At 46.8% G+C, this 13,218-nt stretch overlaps 1 protein-coding gene across 2 annotated transcripts in view; it reads right to left on the bottom strand.

The window, feature by feature from the left end:
* Positions 1 to 13,218, bottom strand: part of LOC147023411 (autophagy-related protein 16-1-like) — a 90,032-nt gene that overhangs the window by 58,714 nt on the left and 18,100 nt on the right. For both annotated transcript variants that reach the window (XM_085888793.1, XM_085888794.1), the window contains exons 7-8: positions 5,256 to 5,348; positions 2,511 to 2,579 (exon numbers count right to left, since the gene is read on the bottom strand). In XM_085888793.1, coding sequence (XP_085744919.1) covers positions 2,511 to 2,579; positions 5,256 to 5,348 — 162 coding nt within the window. The remainder of the gene's footprint in view (positions 1 to 2,510; positions 2,580 to 5,255; positions 5,349 to 13,218) is intronic.

Below are 13,218 nucleotides of genomic sequence, written 5' to 3'. Positions count from 1 at the left end.
TGCGGGCGTGTTCGGAATTCCATTCCCAAATATGGTCATGAACCAATTCGCTTGGCTGCACCAAGTAAGGGAATGCATCGTGTCCCACCCAACGATGAGCGGACTGAATTCCATTCCCAAATATGTTCATGAACCGATTCGCTTGGCTGCGCGCCAAGTAAGGGAATGCATCGTGTCCCACCCACTGAGTACGGGCCACGCCTGAGCAAACCGCGCTCGAGAGCGATAAAAGGAACGGAGAGGAAATAATCGGGTGGATCTGCTCGAGCGAGAGAGGAAGAATTCAACCCCTTTGAAACCGCATCTCTCGAGGTGGATCTGCTCGAGCGAGAGAGGAAGAATTCGCGCCCGTTGAAACTGCATCTCTCAGTGGGATCTGCTCGAGCGAGAGAGGAAGAAGTCACGCCCGTTCAAAACGCATCTCTCGAGGCTGGGCGAAAGGCATCACGTCACTGGTGCGCTCTGGTTCCCGGGTCATCTCGTCTTCTGGCTGGCGTGGCCTGCGTCTGGCTGCCCTGGTTCCTTCTTGGCCGACTGGTGCTCTGGGGAGGTGCGGATGTCGAGCCGCGCAGCCAGGTAGCCTGTAACTTTCTCGTCACTCAGCTCGACTTCCCTCCGAGCTGAAGGGATAATAAAGACCATTTTGGGTCTGTTTCTTTGGGTGTCACTTTGCTTCTGAGTGTGGGCCCGTCTGTAAGTAGAAATTGTACAAGTGCTATTGGCTGTACATACTTGCATCTCTATAGTCGGATAACTCTGCTTCTTGTGTGCTCCCCCCTTTCCCCCATTATAAATAAATACATTTGTTAAATGTATCAGTTCGTTGCTGTTTCCTCCATTGCCTTAGCATGGCACGTGTTGGTGAATTATAAAGGCTGTTGCCGCTGCAAATGTGCATTTGGACCGACGGAACTTCGGCAACCATCCGCTCGGGTTGCGCACGGGTCGGGCACGCTAATGGCTCGACTCATACGGGTGCCGTCGAGGGTGTGAATACTCGGTAACTCACCACGCGGATCTCTAGGTATTTTGAAGATTGGCAAATAACCCTGAACCACGTGGTGGAATTATTGACGATTCACGGTCCGGTAAGGAACCCGTACCCTCGGAGTTTTCCGAAAGGTACGATCTAGATTCCGGGTGTTCGGTAGAGTCGACCCTACCGCTCCAGCTAGTGGTCGAGCTCGCAGCCGATACCCGGCTCCGCAACAATATAAATATATATATATATATATATATATATATATATATATATATATATATATATATATATATATATATATATACACACACACACATACACATACATGGTCCTTCTTGGCCGACTGGTGTTCTGGGGAGGTGCGGACGTCGAGCCACGCGGCGCAGCCAGGTAGCCTATGGACTACTATAATTCAGCTATAATTTATAATTCAGCTATAAAAAAAAATATCAATCAACACAAAACAACATCCAAAGAACACCATCCAGACTGTGAAGCATGGTGGGGGTAGCATAATGTTTTGGAGATGTTTCTCATCAGCAGGGACTGGAGCACTCATCAGGATAGAAGGGAAAATGGATGGAGCAAAATACTGAAAAATCTTGGAGGAAAACCTACTGCCCTCTACAAGAAATCTGAAATTGGGATGAAGTTCACCTTTCAGTTTGACAACAACCCGAAGCACATTGCCAAAGCTTAACTAGAGTGGCCCAGTCCGAGTCCAAATGTAAATCCAATCGAAAATCAGTGGCATGACTTGATTATTGTCCATCAACGCTTCCCACACAACTTCACCGAGCTTGAACAGTTTAGTGCAGAAGAATGGGAAAATATTGCCCAATCATGGTATGCAAAATTGGTAGAGACCTATCGCAACAGACTCGCAGCTTTAATGTGACACAGCTGTACTCATACAGTTGTTTCAACCAAGTATTATCTCAGGGGGGTGAACACTTATCCAACCAAGGCATTCTAGGTTTGTATTTTTAATAAATTTTCTGAAATTTGTCGAATTTATTTTTCACTTGGAAGTTGTGGGTTATGATGTGCAAATAAATGTGGAAAAAGTCTGATTTAATTCCAGGCAACAAGGCAACGAAACATGAAAATTTTTAAAGGAGGTGTAGACTTTCTATAGGCACTGTATGTATACATTAAAAAATGAATTTACAAAAATCTGATATTGTATTTTACATACTTGAAAAAACGAAATAACCAAAATCATGTTTTCATAAACGGAAGGAAGAAAAATATTAAAGCAAGGAAGAAAGAAGAAGGAGGGGAGGGAAGGAGCATGGAAATAAGATAGTGATAGCCAATACACACACATGAACCCTTCATTGAATCTCAATTAATTCAAATTTGCATTTCACCTGATGGAAACAGCTCAATGAGGCCGTTTTTTTGAACAACCAAACAGAGTCATTTATCACCCACAACACGTTTTCTATTTATATTAATTATTTACATGATGTCTAAATTGTGAATAATGTGCAACTTGAGTGACCAGTGCACTTTGGGAAAGAACCTTAAGATGCTTGAGATGGAGTGCAAGAGTCCTTGTCCTTGAATAGCAGATAAGGTACCTGGAGGATGCCTGGTTGGTGAGTTGACATGGAAGACAGAGTTTGGATTAAAAACACATAATTGTGACAATGATGATAACAACAAAAACGAAATTAAAAGTCAACAGCATTTTATGGGTTATTTAATAGATCTTGGCATCTACTCAATTCTTACAACTTCTCACATGGATGTTCATTATCCGCATATGATTCTCAACCATGTTTTGGGAAAGGAGCAGGTTTTCTTTTGTCCATTAATCGATTGGCCACACCTCACTGATAGGTTTTTCCTTTGTAACCCCATGTAAATAGCATCAGGTTCCACACACCATTCATCAGCTTATAGGGCTCAACATTAACTATTTTCCAGCATGTCCATGGTACAAATAGGTTTTGGATTTTATCTGTCTCGTCAACTGTTGCACCTGTCCAACTCAAAGTGCTGCGCATATGTGGGGCGATACCATCAAGTTTATTTGAATTTTTCACCAGCAAGGGTGCATTGGGGTGGGGGGGGGACAGGGGAGGAGGAGGAGGAGAAGTGTGTTTAGGTCTATGAAGACACTCTTAGTTGCTGATTTGTTTTGTGGCTACATTCTTGATATTGTTCGTTTTCAAAATGAACATTTGTAACACCAACTCTGGAAGGTAAACTGCCCAACGCATCAGTCTCCACACTCCCCCTCGGCCCCCTGCGTCTCCACACTCCCCCTCGGCCCCCTGCGTCTCCACACTCCCCCTCGGCCCCCTGCGTCTCCACTCTCATTGCCTCCTCCTGCTCCTACTCTTCTTCCTTCATCTCCTCTCCCCTTGCTCTCCCACCCCTTCCCATCCCAGTCTCTACTCTCAATTTTCATCCCTCTGTCTCCACATTCTTCCTCGCCCCTTTCTCACTACAATCCTCTTCACACCTTGTTCTCCACACTCTTCCTCACCCTTCCCTCTCCGCAATGTCCTTTTCTTCAGGCATTATAATATTAAAGGCTTGGAACACAGCCAGCTTACTCTCAATCCTAAAAGCCATTGTTTGAAGATAATGTCTCCTGTGAGAGGTACTTCTGCAGTTGATGCAATTATGGAATATTCACACACTCAGCATAGAGAAAAGGAAAAGGAAATAGTTTTTGGTTGTTTTTCCTTGGCAGTGCTAAAACACGTATGCACTTGCACCATTAATTCTCACTTCCCTTGGGCAAATACAAGTTTTTCAACTCTAGTTATACCTCCTTAAGCTTTCCACCACACACTGCTGTGCTGCTCAGAATATGCATCATCGTTGCTACAGCTTGGCTATTTGCATTCATCTCAAAGAAGCAACGGTTAAAAAGCCATTTTCAAAGGAAGAGTTAGTGAAGAAAATTCGAACTGAGACCTCACACGAACAGTTAGATTCAAGCAGTGCTTTTGATTCACTTTGTACACCAAAATATATACACACACGCTTGTATTGCTGTAAACAATACAACGGCTGGAAGGACAGCTCAGTTGTATGCACATTTACAATTGAGCCCTTTAGCCTGAGTTCATATCTAAATTCAGCTGTAAACAAAAGTCACCCTGGGGTTTTACATACACCATTGTGTGTGTGTGTGTGTGTGTGTGTGTGTGTGTGTGTGTGTGTGTGTGTGTGTGTGTGTGTGTGTGTGTGTTTGTGTGTTTGTGTGTGTATATGTGTGTATATGTGTGTGCCATCCACCAGAAGGACATTAAACCGGAGGACCTGTCTATCAGCGCTGATTGTTGGTAAACATTAAATATCTTTCGTGACAAGCAGGCAGATTATCTCTGGCACCTTAAACTACGATTTCCTGCTCAAGTTCTCTTGCCAAAGTGCACCCGACAAATGTGGTGAGTCTGCCAATACCCCTGGCATGAGTTGAGGCAGGCCTTCATTCCATAGTGGTTTGAAAACAGACTGATGATGATGATGATGATGATGATAATGATGATGATGACAGCACAGGCTGTTTTTAGAAGATTTACCAACTGCAAGCCACTATAATTGCTATTGATTCAAGGCAACATCACAAACATCAGTGCTCAAAGTCCTGCCAGTACTCATTAATCAAATATTTACCTTTTAAAGAAGACTTTACCTATGAGAAGACTTTTACCTATGGTAAAGAATAAAGTATTGTGAATACCATCATCAATGTGCACCAATCATTGTTTTTTTTTTTCTGACAGGTGAGTTTGTTGTGCAAGAACAGCAGCTTGGTTGGGGTCTTGTTAGAGTACTGCATGTGAGACATGACCACAGTAAGTAATAAACTTTCACAAGTCTTCGCCAAGACTTTTCTGGAAAGAGACAAACACAGAGGATATATAACCCTCTGTTTTCCACAAGCAAACATACAAGAATGTTACTCTAAAAACAGATTTCTTGGCTGCAATAAAAGCCGATGGTGCAAGCCCTTCATGTTGCTAAAAATTAAACTCAAACAGCAGTCAGCATTCAAAGTGTACACTTGGAATCACGTAAAACAGGTTTGTAAATATCTCCTCTGGCGCAGTGAACTTAGAAAAACGTCACATGCTATTTTGTTCTTGTCCAGCTCTATTTATAATGCAAGACACCGTGAATTATGACAGGCCCAAAAGCATAACAAGAAAACAAACGTACACTGTTCACCAGCCCTCTCCCCTCCCACATTTCAAGATCATCAAGTAAGCATCATCCCATCCTTCCCCGGTGCCAATTTACTGACCTTTGGCCTCGTGTTGTACCCAGGACCTTGTCAGTCCTGCCTTCACCAGGAGCTTCTGAAGTGTCTTCCTGCAGCACCTCAATATCATCTTCTCTGTTGGGTCATTGAAAGTACAAATAAAATATATGAAATACACGTTTTTATCATAATCACTGATAATTTGAGCACAAAGTTTACACATAATAGCAAATGCAACTAGAGGGAGAGCACTCGGTAGAGTGCAAAACCTCCGCCGCCAATACTGCTGGGTCACTTAAGTGAACTTGATATCCTATTCATTGTATGTCAAAACGGATCAGACTCTACTGAACCACGATTGAATAAACTAAACTAGATCGACACGCATATAGAAATGCCCAAAAAAAAAAAATAATAAAAGACATTTTTTTGAAAAAAAAGTTGAAAAATTTTTTTTCTCTAAATTTTTTTTGGGGGGGGGTTGGAAATCACTTAAAACAAGTAGAAATGCAAAAAAATTCTAATATTTATCAAATAAAACGAAATTTTTTTGAAAAAAAAAGTTGCAATTTTTTTTTTTTTTCTCAAACAATTTTTTTTTTTTGGGTTGGAAATCACTTAAAACATTTAGAAATGCAAAAACAAAAATTCAAATATTTTTTCAAAATGGCCGCCAGAGCGGCCATATTGGACTTTGGACCAAGTCCAAAATCTAATGGCATGATCCTTGGACCATACCTAATCCCCCCACCAAGTTTCGTCGAAATCCGTCCAGGAGTTTTTCCGTCATACTGTTCACAAACAAACAAACAAACAAAGACAGACAGGGGTGAAAACAGTAACCTCCGTCCATCTTCGATGGTGGAGGTTAATTACAGACATGCAATTAAGAATTTGGAAACTATTTAATCTTTAAGGGTTATTTACATTTTACGTATGAATCTGGAGAGTTCATAGAACACCTTACCCCCATACAGTCTTGAGATAAAAATAACAACAATATAAAGAGAGGAAAAATATAATACAACAAGAACATGGGTGGGGTCAATGAGCAACAAATTTGAGTGGTCATGATGTCATAAAATGCTGTAATATTTTACCAAAGAAATGCTAAACAAAAGGACTTTGAAAGTGCCAAAAAGGCGATTTGTGTTCATGTTATATAATTAAATTGAAAAAAAAATAAAAAATAAAGACTTTAAAGGTCATAGAAAAAAGGAAGTCTGCAAGTTTACCACTGTTGATGCAGTATCTTTTACACCAGCTCTCTTAACACGTTACATTCGATCTTCGTGCCTGTTGTTTGTGTCCTTTATAACATCCTTAAAAACAGTAAGTTTCCTGTCTGGAATGATTTTCAATTGTGTTTGACTGCCAGACAGACAGAGTAAAATAATTATCTCACTCCTCTCTGTGCACGTGCAATCGGGACTATTTCAGAGCCAAAGTACGGCTAAACTACAGGTTTGTTTCCCGATTCAAGTTCCGATTCATGTTCAAAATATAGCATTCAATTGAAATCAAGTTATTCCTCAATCATAAACTGATGTTTGTAGATAGGACAGACCAACAGAAGTGAACCAATTGCTTAACCCCACTTTTCGCTCACATGCATGGGGGAAACAAATGGTAAAATTCTTGACTCCCCTATTATGCAGACATAATTTGTCCATGGCCCCTAATCATGTACGGTACTCCTCACAAAAAAAAAAAAATAATTCAGCAAGAACTTTCAAAGTATCAAACAAAACTATGGATTCAGAGTTCAGAAACCTCTTAGTTCAGTGGATGCAAACCATGCCTATTTGGACAAAAAAACCCAATCAGGAAATTTTACATGCAACATGTAATATTATGAGGGTCAGTACAAAACTAATACTTCTTTTTCTCCAGTTCATAACCAAAGCGTCATAGGAAATCTATGCGAGATCACAGTGAAAGATTTGTTTCTCCTGCCCATTTTAAGTTGAGCGGCACTGTTATTGGTCACATGTCAACATTAAACCATGCTTTCAAAATCCAGGAAGAGGTTCCTCTAGTGGATATTCATAGGCATTTAAAGAATGTGTTCAGCAATTCCACCATCGATGTGAGCAACGTTAGATGTTGGGCAAAGTGTTTCGAGAGTGGGGATACTGATATTGATGACAAGCCTCAAAGTCGTCGGCCTGTAACCGCAGTGACACAAGAGTCGGATTGATGCGCTCATTAAAGTGCACTGCAGTTGACGGAGACCATGTGGAAAATAACTTCATATTTGCCGCAAATGCATTGATATTCCCTGTAACTAAGTCTCCCCCTAACATTGGGGAAGGCTTATTGCTCTTGTCAGTTATTTTTATGGAAATTGCCCAAAACAAGGCATAAAGCCACTCCAGGTAAGGGGCTAAGGGAGGGTTACATAAAGCAAAACAAAATAAAAGAAAGAGATAAATAGCAAGAAAACATCCAAGACACAGGAAGTAGCAGAAGTCAGGTGAAATCTGATGTAACCTCAAAGATGTAGGAAGTAGGATTTGACATTCTTCATAAAGATGAGTATATCATAGGATAAAGGAAACACGTTACAGTAATGAATTCCAAAGTGAGACAGCATGAGGGATAAAACTATCTGTATAGCCTTTCGTTCTGCACTTTGGATCAGCTATAGTGAGTGCATGGGTTCGCAGAGTTGGCAAACTGAGTCTTGCGCCCAATCACTCGTACAGGAGGGACCAAGTTAGAAAGTCCAGCAGAACAATTTCCATGAAAATATCTGTCGAACAGACCAAGAGTGGAAACTGACCTACGGTGAGAGAGTGGTTGAAGAGTTGAACCCATCTCTGCACCTACCATGTTAACTATGCATTTCTGGAGCCTATCAAGTGAAGATAAGTGGCAGGCTGGTGATCCTGCCCAAATGCGGTAACAGTACTCCATGAGGGGACGTATAGTTGTCTTATACAGGCACAAGGCAGCATCAGGAGGTAAATACCTCTGCACTCAATAAAGACAACCAACTCGCTTGGAAGTACTCTGAGTAACACCAGAAATGTACTTATCTCAACATAGGCTCAATTTAATTTTTTGTTAGGGATATATATATTGTTGTGGTTACCAAATTCGCAAACCACCATTCAGGTCCCTTAGGTGAGTTATCTCGGTAAGTACATGTGTAGTTAGGCCCAAACCCGTTGTCTAGTGGGAATACATGTCATTTATGCGTGCTGCGACTCTTCAGGATAGCCGTTTTTCTTTTACTATCTTTATTTTGGACCAACCGCCATGATTACCACCACAATCACAACATCAACCACCAACCACAACGCCGCTTCACCACAACCGCCACGACCTTCACGTCACACCTCGCAGCCGTCGCATCGCCACCGTTCTTGCGCCGCTTGTGGGTACCGGTGTTGGACTCGTGCAGGGCGCGCGCCGAACAGCGTGTACAAAATCACGGACTTTGTGCTTCAAAAACGGATCAAAAACGACACACGCCCACTTTTTGCCGTCCAATCGGTGAGCGAGGGGCGAATTGGCCCCGCCCCCAGGGCGATCGATATATGCAAATTTATGGATCAAAAAGCCTTCACGCCCACTTTTTCTCGGGCCAATGGGGAGCGAGGTGAAAGGTCAAAAGGAGAGAGTAGGAGAGTAGGAGAGAAGAGAAGAGAAGAGAAGAGCAGAGTCAGGAGAGTCCAGAGGAGGAGGAGAAGAAGTGAGAAGAGAGTCGAGAGGCGGAGAGTAGGAGAGTAGGAGAGTCGGAAACAGAGAGTCAAGACTTCGCGGGCGGTGGAGCTGCTCGTCGTGTGCGTTGGAGTCGGAACGGAGGGGACGGAGCTGTGGAAAGGCGGCGACACCAGACGAGGGGGTGCTCGCGTCGTGCAGGGAGCTGCACCCGAGGGAGGCCGACAGCGCGACCTGGCCAAGGTGGAGACGCTCGTCGCGGGATAATAAAGATCCTCTATACCCCGAGCATCAGCAACCCCCTCCTGTTTCCCCCCGCGCTGAGATAGTGCAACCAAGGGGGCCCCTTTCCCACCCCCTACCAGACACCGTCCGCGAGGCCCGCGGAGTTGAGGCGCCATCGCCGCTCCTCGTCTCATCACCAGACGGGTAGGCGCGACCCGGTCTCGGCCTCAGGCCCGCCTCATCCTTGAGGGTATTTCTTTTCCTTGGTTTTGGGTATGTGTTGTCGGCGCCGTCTGTGAAGTAAAATTGAATAAGTGTTGCCGTGTGCTCGGTAGTCGGTATTAGCTCTGCATTGTGTTTTCGCTTTTACATTTGCTTTTTGTGTAAATTGCATTGTGTCTTTTCTGTGTGCATTTGGTGGAATTGTATATGTGTGCTTCCCGTGTGCCGCGAATAAATGTGCTTTTGTGTTGAACTGTTTCCCGCTTCGCTTCGTCATTTCTCCCATTGAATCCTCATCTTGCTTCACGTAAAGGGTTGGTAGTGGGCTGAATACGCCCGATAATTAATCGAACCGTCGAGGTCGACGATAACACCGCTCGGTTATTCTGATAGTACGGAACGGGTCGCTTAAGTGGCCCGTGTCCGAAGTCGACCTGCGGCGAGGTGCGATCGCCCGGTCTACCCTCCGCGTGGGTACTTAGGTAGGTCAAATTTGGCGAGCAACCCTATCCCACGCGGGGGCTGATTGGCTCGATCGCGGTGAGACCGAAAGGTCCACCCGTGACTGGTTCCCGGCGTTAGTCCGAGAGGGTCACGACTGGATTGTCCGTCCGGTGGGCGACGTGCCGCGATTCGAGTTACGTGGCCGTCGCACGCCGGCGGGCGCGAATCCGCAACACTGGTGTCAGGTCGTGCGATACAAATTCATCGCCCTCCTCGCGGCACTGGTATCGGAGAACAGGAAAACGGGCTCTCCTGTCTCCAGCTAAATTCACGGGAATCGGTCCAGGGGTGAGAGAAGCGACCCCCGATTCCCTCCAAATTACGAGCGAGCTAAATTAACCCTTCACGAGAAGCAAGATGGCGTCTCAAGGCGAGCGGGAGCCGGGGGTATTAGAAATGTATATGTGTAATAATGTAGAGTCCATGGTCCAGGATGGAATCCCCGTGCAGGAAATGTTGATTGTGCAGGAACACGGACTCGCCCAACTGAACCCAGGGCCCGAGGTGGGTGCGGCAGCGGCCGCGGTGTATGACACCTCCCCCCCCCTCTCCACCAAGACCCTTCCCCAACCCCTGCCGAAACGGCTCACTCAAGCGCACCCGACATGGCCCAGCTATGCGCCATGCTGGCGGCAATGACAAATGAAATGAAAAACGAAATGAAAGGCATGAACAAACAAATGATCGAAAGAATGGATGCGAATACACAAAAAATGGATGCGAATACACAACAAATGAACGAAAAGATGGATGCGAATACACAAAAATTGGATGCGAATACACAACAAATGAACGGAATGGAAACAAACATGAAGGAGGAAATGAAAGAACTAAGGGGTGAGACGCAGAACATGGGCCGATGCCTGCAGGCGGGCATGAAGGCCGTGACCAGGGAGCTGGGAATGGCGACTCCACGTGTGGGAGCAAACGAGCTGGAAGGGGGTGCAACGGCTGACAGGCCTGCGGTGGAGGCGGGTGAAAAAATAATTCGGGGGGCGTGTTGGACGAGGGTCGTGACAGAGGAATCGACGGTGACCAAGAGGGAAAAATTAAATGGGGAGACCAAAACGTGTGAGACGAGACACGAGGTGACGACAAAGGAAATAATAATAGTTGAGACAAGGGAGGTAAAGGGTGAAGAGTTGGCAGTGACGGTAGCCGGGAAGGGAACGATAGAGGAGAGACTGCACGGTGGGGACGGGGTAAGTGACGCACACACACACACGGAGGTAGTGGAGGACAATGGGGGTGAGCTCGCGGAGCGTGTAGAGACCGAGTGCGAGCACCTGGATGGCCTCCTCCAGGAACGAGGGGAGGGAGTATGCCCCCTTGAGGCGAGTCACGACCAGGTGAGTTCGGTCGTGCTTTGCGAGGTTGAGGGGAGGAGTGCTGTGGACAGGTGCACGGAGAGCTTGGGGGTATAGAGGCCCCGGAGACCCTTGTGGGGACACAAATCCCCAGTGTGGTTGTCCCTGTGTGTGTGGTGCAAGGTGTGAGTGCGTCCCCGTGTGTGGAAGCGACCCCGTGTGTGAGTGGTGTGGTGGCGATGGTGTCGGAGTACGTGCTTCCCAGCACGCCGTGTGTGGATGAGGCACGGAGTGTGGGTGAGGCACCGCGGGTGAGTTCCCCCGCGTGTGTGGAAGAGGCCGTGGGTGTGAGTGAAACGGCCTGTATGAGTGAGGCACCGTGTGTGGAAGAGGCCGTGTGTGTGAGTGAAACGGCCTGTATGAGTGAGGCACCGTGTGTGGAAGAGGGCGTGTGTGTGAGTGAAACGGCCAGTGTGAATGAGGCACCGCGGTTGAGTGCCCCCGCGTGTATGAGTGGGGCACGGTGTGTGGAAGAGACCGCGTGTTTGAGTGTCGCCGTGTGTGTGAGTGAGGCACTGCGGGTTAGTGCCCCCGCGTGTGTGGGTGAGGCACGGTGTGTGGATGAGGCACAGCGGTTGAGTGCCCTCGCGTGTGTGAGTAGTATGGTTTGTGTGAGTAGTGAGGCACGCGTGAGTGAACGGCCGTGTGCAAGGGAGACCGTGTGTGCGAGAGAGCGGTATGTGAGGGAGATGTCGGTTGGCATGCGGGAGCACGCAGCCGCGTCTCCCGGTGTGAGTTTAATGGTGTGGACTGTGTGCGTCGTGACACGCAGGTATGCGTGTGTGGAATGGAGACGGAGATGGCGACAGAGGAGAGAAAGCCGAGTAGCGGCTGTAGTTGTTTCGAGGACCGTGCCGGGTTCGCCCAGCAGTGAGCACGCGGTTCGTGCTGTGCAACGCACGAGACCACCACGTGCTCGCTTGCGAGAGTGAAGTCTTGGTCCGGAAACGCCAGCGGTGGATTTGCCGATCCCGCGGACGGACAAAGTTTAGGCAGGTAAATGGATTTGGACCGGACGGGTTCTCCACGCGATCGTGTGTGTTAAGCTCCAACGGGCAAAGCACATGTGTTCGCGTGGGGAACCCCTCGAGACGTGGGGCTTGTGTTTTTTTTTTTTTTGCGCACGGTGACGTCATGGCTGCACGTGTGGTTGGAATCCGGCAGGAGGGGTATCTCTGCCGGATAGTCCCGTCCAAGGAGGGACGAGGAACACGTGCAGCTGCATGACGTCACGGGCAGTTGCAAAGTGCGCGAGCTCTGAGTTGCCGCGCAGGTGCTGCGCATGGAAAAAAAAAAAAAGGGAAAAAAAAGGCAAGCCTCACTTTCGGGTGCACAGGATTCCTGGGCAAAGGGTGGAAGACCACCTTACCCGGGGCACAGGATGGAAACTAGTTAGGGGGAAGGGTTAGCTTAGTTAGACCGACTTCATGGGGCAGGGGTAAGTCCTCATGGAGTCCGTGGAATGGATTAGTTAGAGGGATTGTAGCCAGATTTAGGTTGGGAAATAAAATGGGATTACATTTGAGACAGTGACAGACAGTGAATGTGTAGAGGGGACGTAGTTTAGCTACGTAGTGTTAAAAGGAACGTGCTGTAGTTTAAGGGACGACGTGGGAGCACGAGTTAGTTAGGGGAGGTAGTTAGAAGGATGGCAGAGTTCAGCGGTGTGTGTGTTGAAGAGTTGGTGAGTTGTGAGGCATGTGCATGTTGAGTGAGTGAGGCCAGCGGGTCTGTGTGAGTGGAGCGAATGGGGAATGCATGGTGCGATGAGTGATTGGGGGGAGGAGTGACTCCCGCCCAAGGGACCCCGGGGTCAGTATAGAGTGAGTTCGCTGGGTTAGTCAAATTAACAAAAATGGAGGTTGTTTTGTTGTTGGTGTGAATGTAGGCTCGAAACCCATTTGGAGGGGTGCAGGAGCCCTGTTGACGGGCTTGGGAGCGTGGCTGCGAAAGGTGAGTATTGCTGAGTGGGTACCCCGGGCACCAGGCTAGTCGGCCGCGGTAGGCCATGGGCCCAT

This window comes from Eptatretus burgeri, chromosome 7 (assembly GCF_056783735.1).
Source record: "Eptatretus burgeri isolate ZD-2024b chromosome 7, Ebu_testis_v1, whole genome shotgun sequence".
NCBI lineage: Eukaryota > Metazoa > Chordata > Myxini > Myxiniformes > Myxinidae > Eptatretus > Eptatretus burgeri.
The sequence above is the reverse complement of the archived record's forward strand: the minus strand, read 5'-3'. Positions and strand labels throughout refer to the sequence as shown.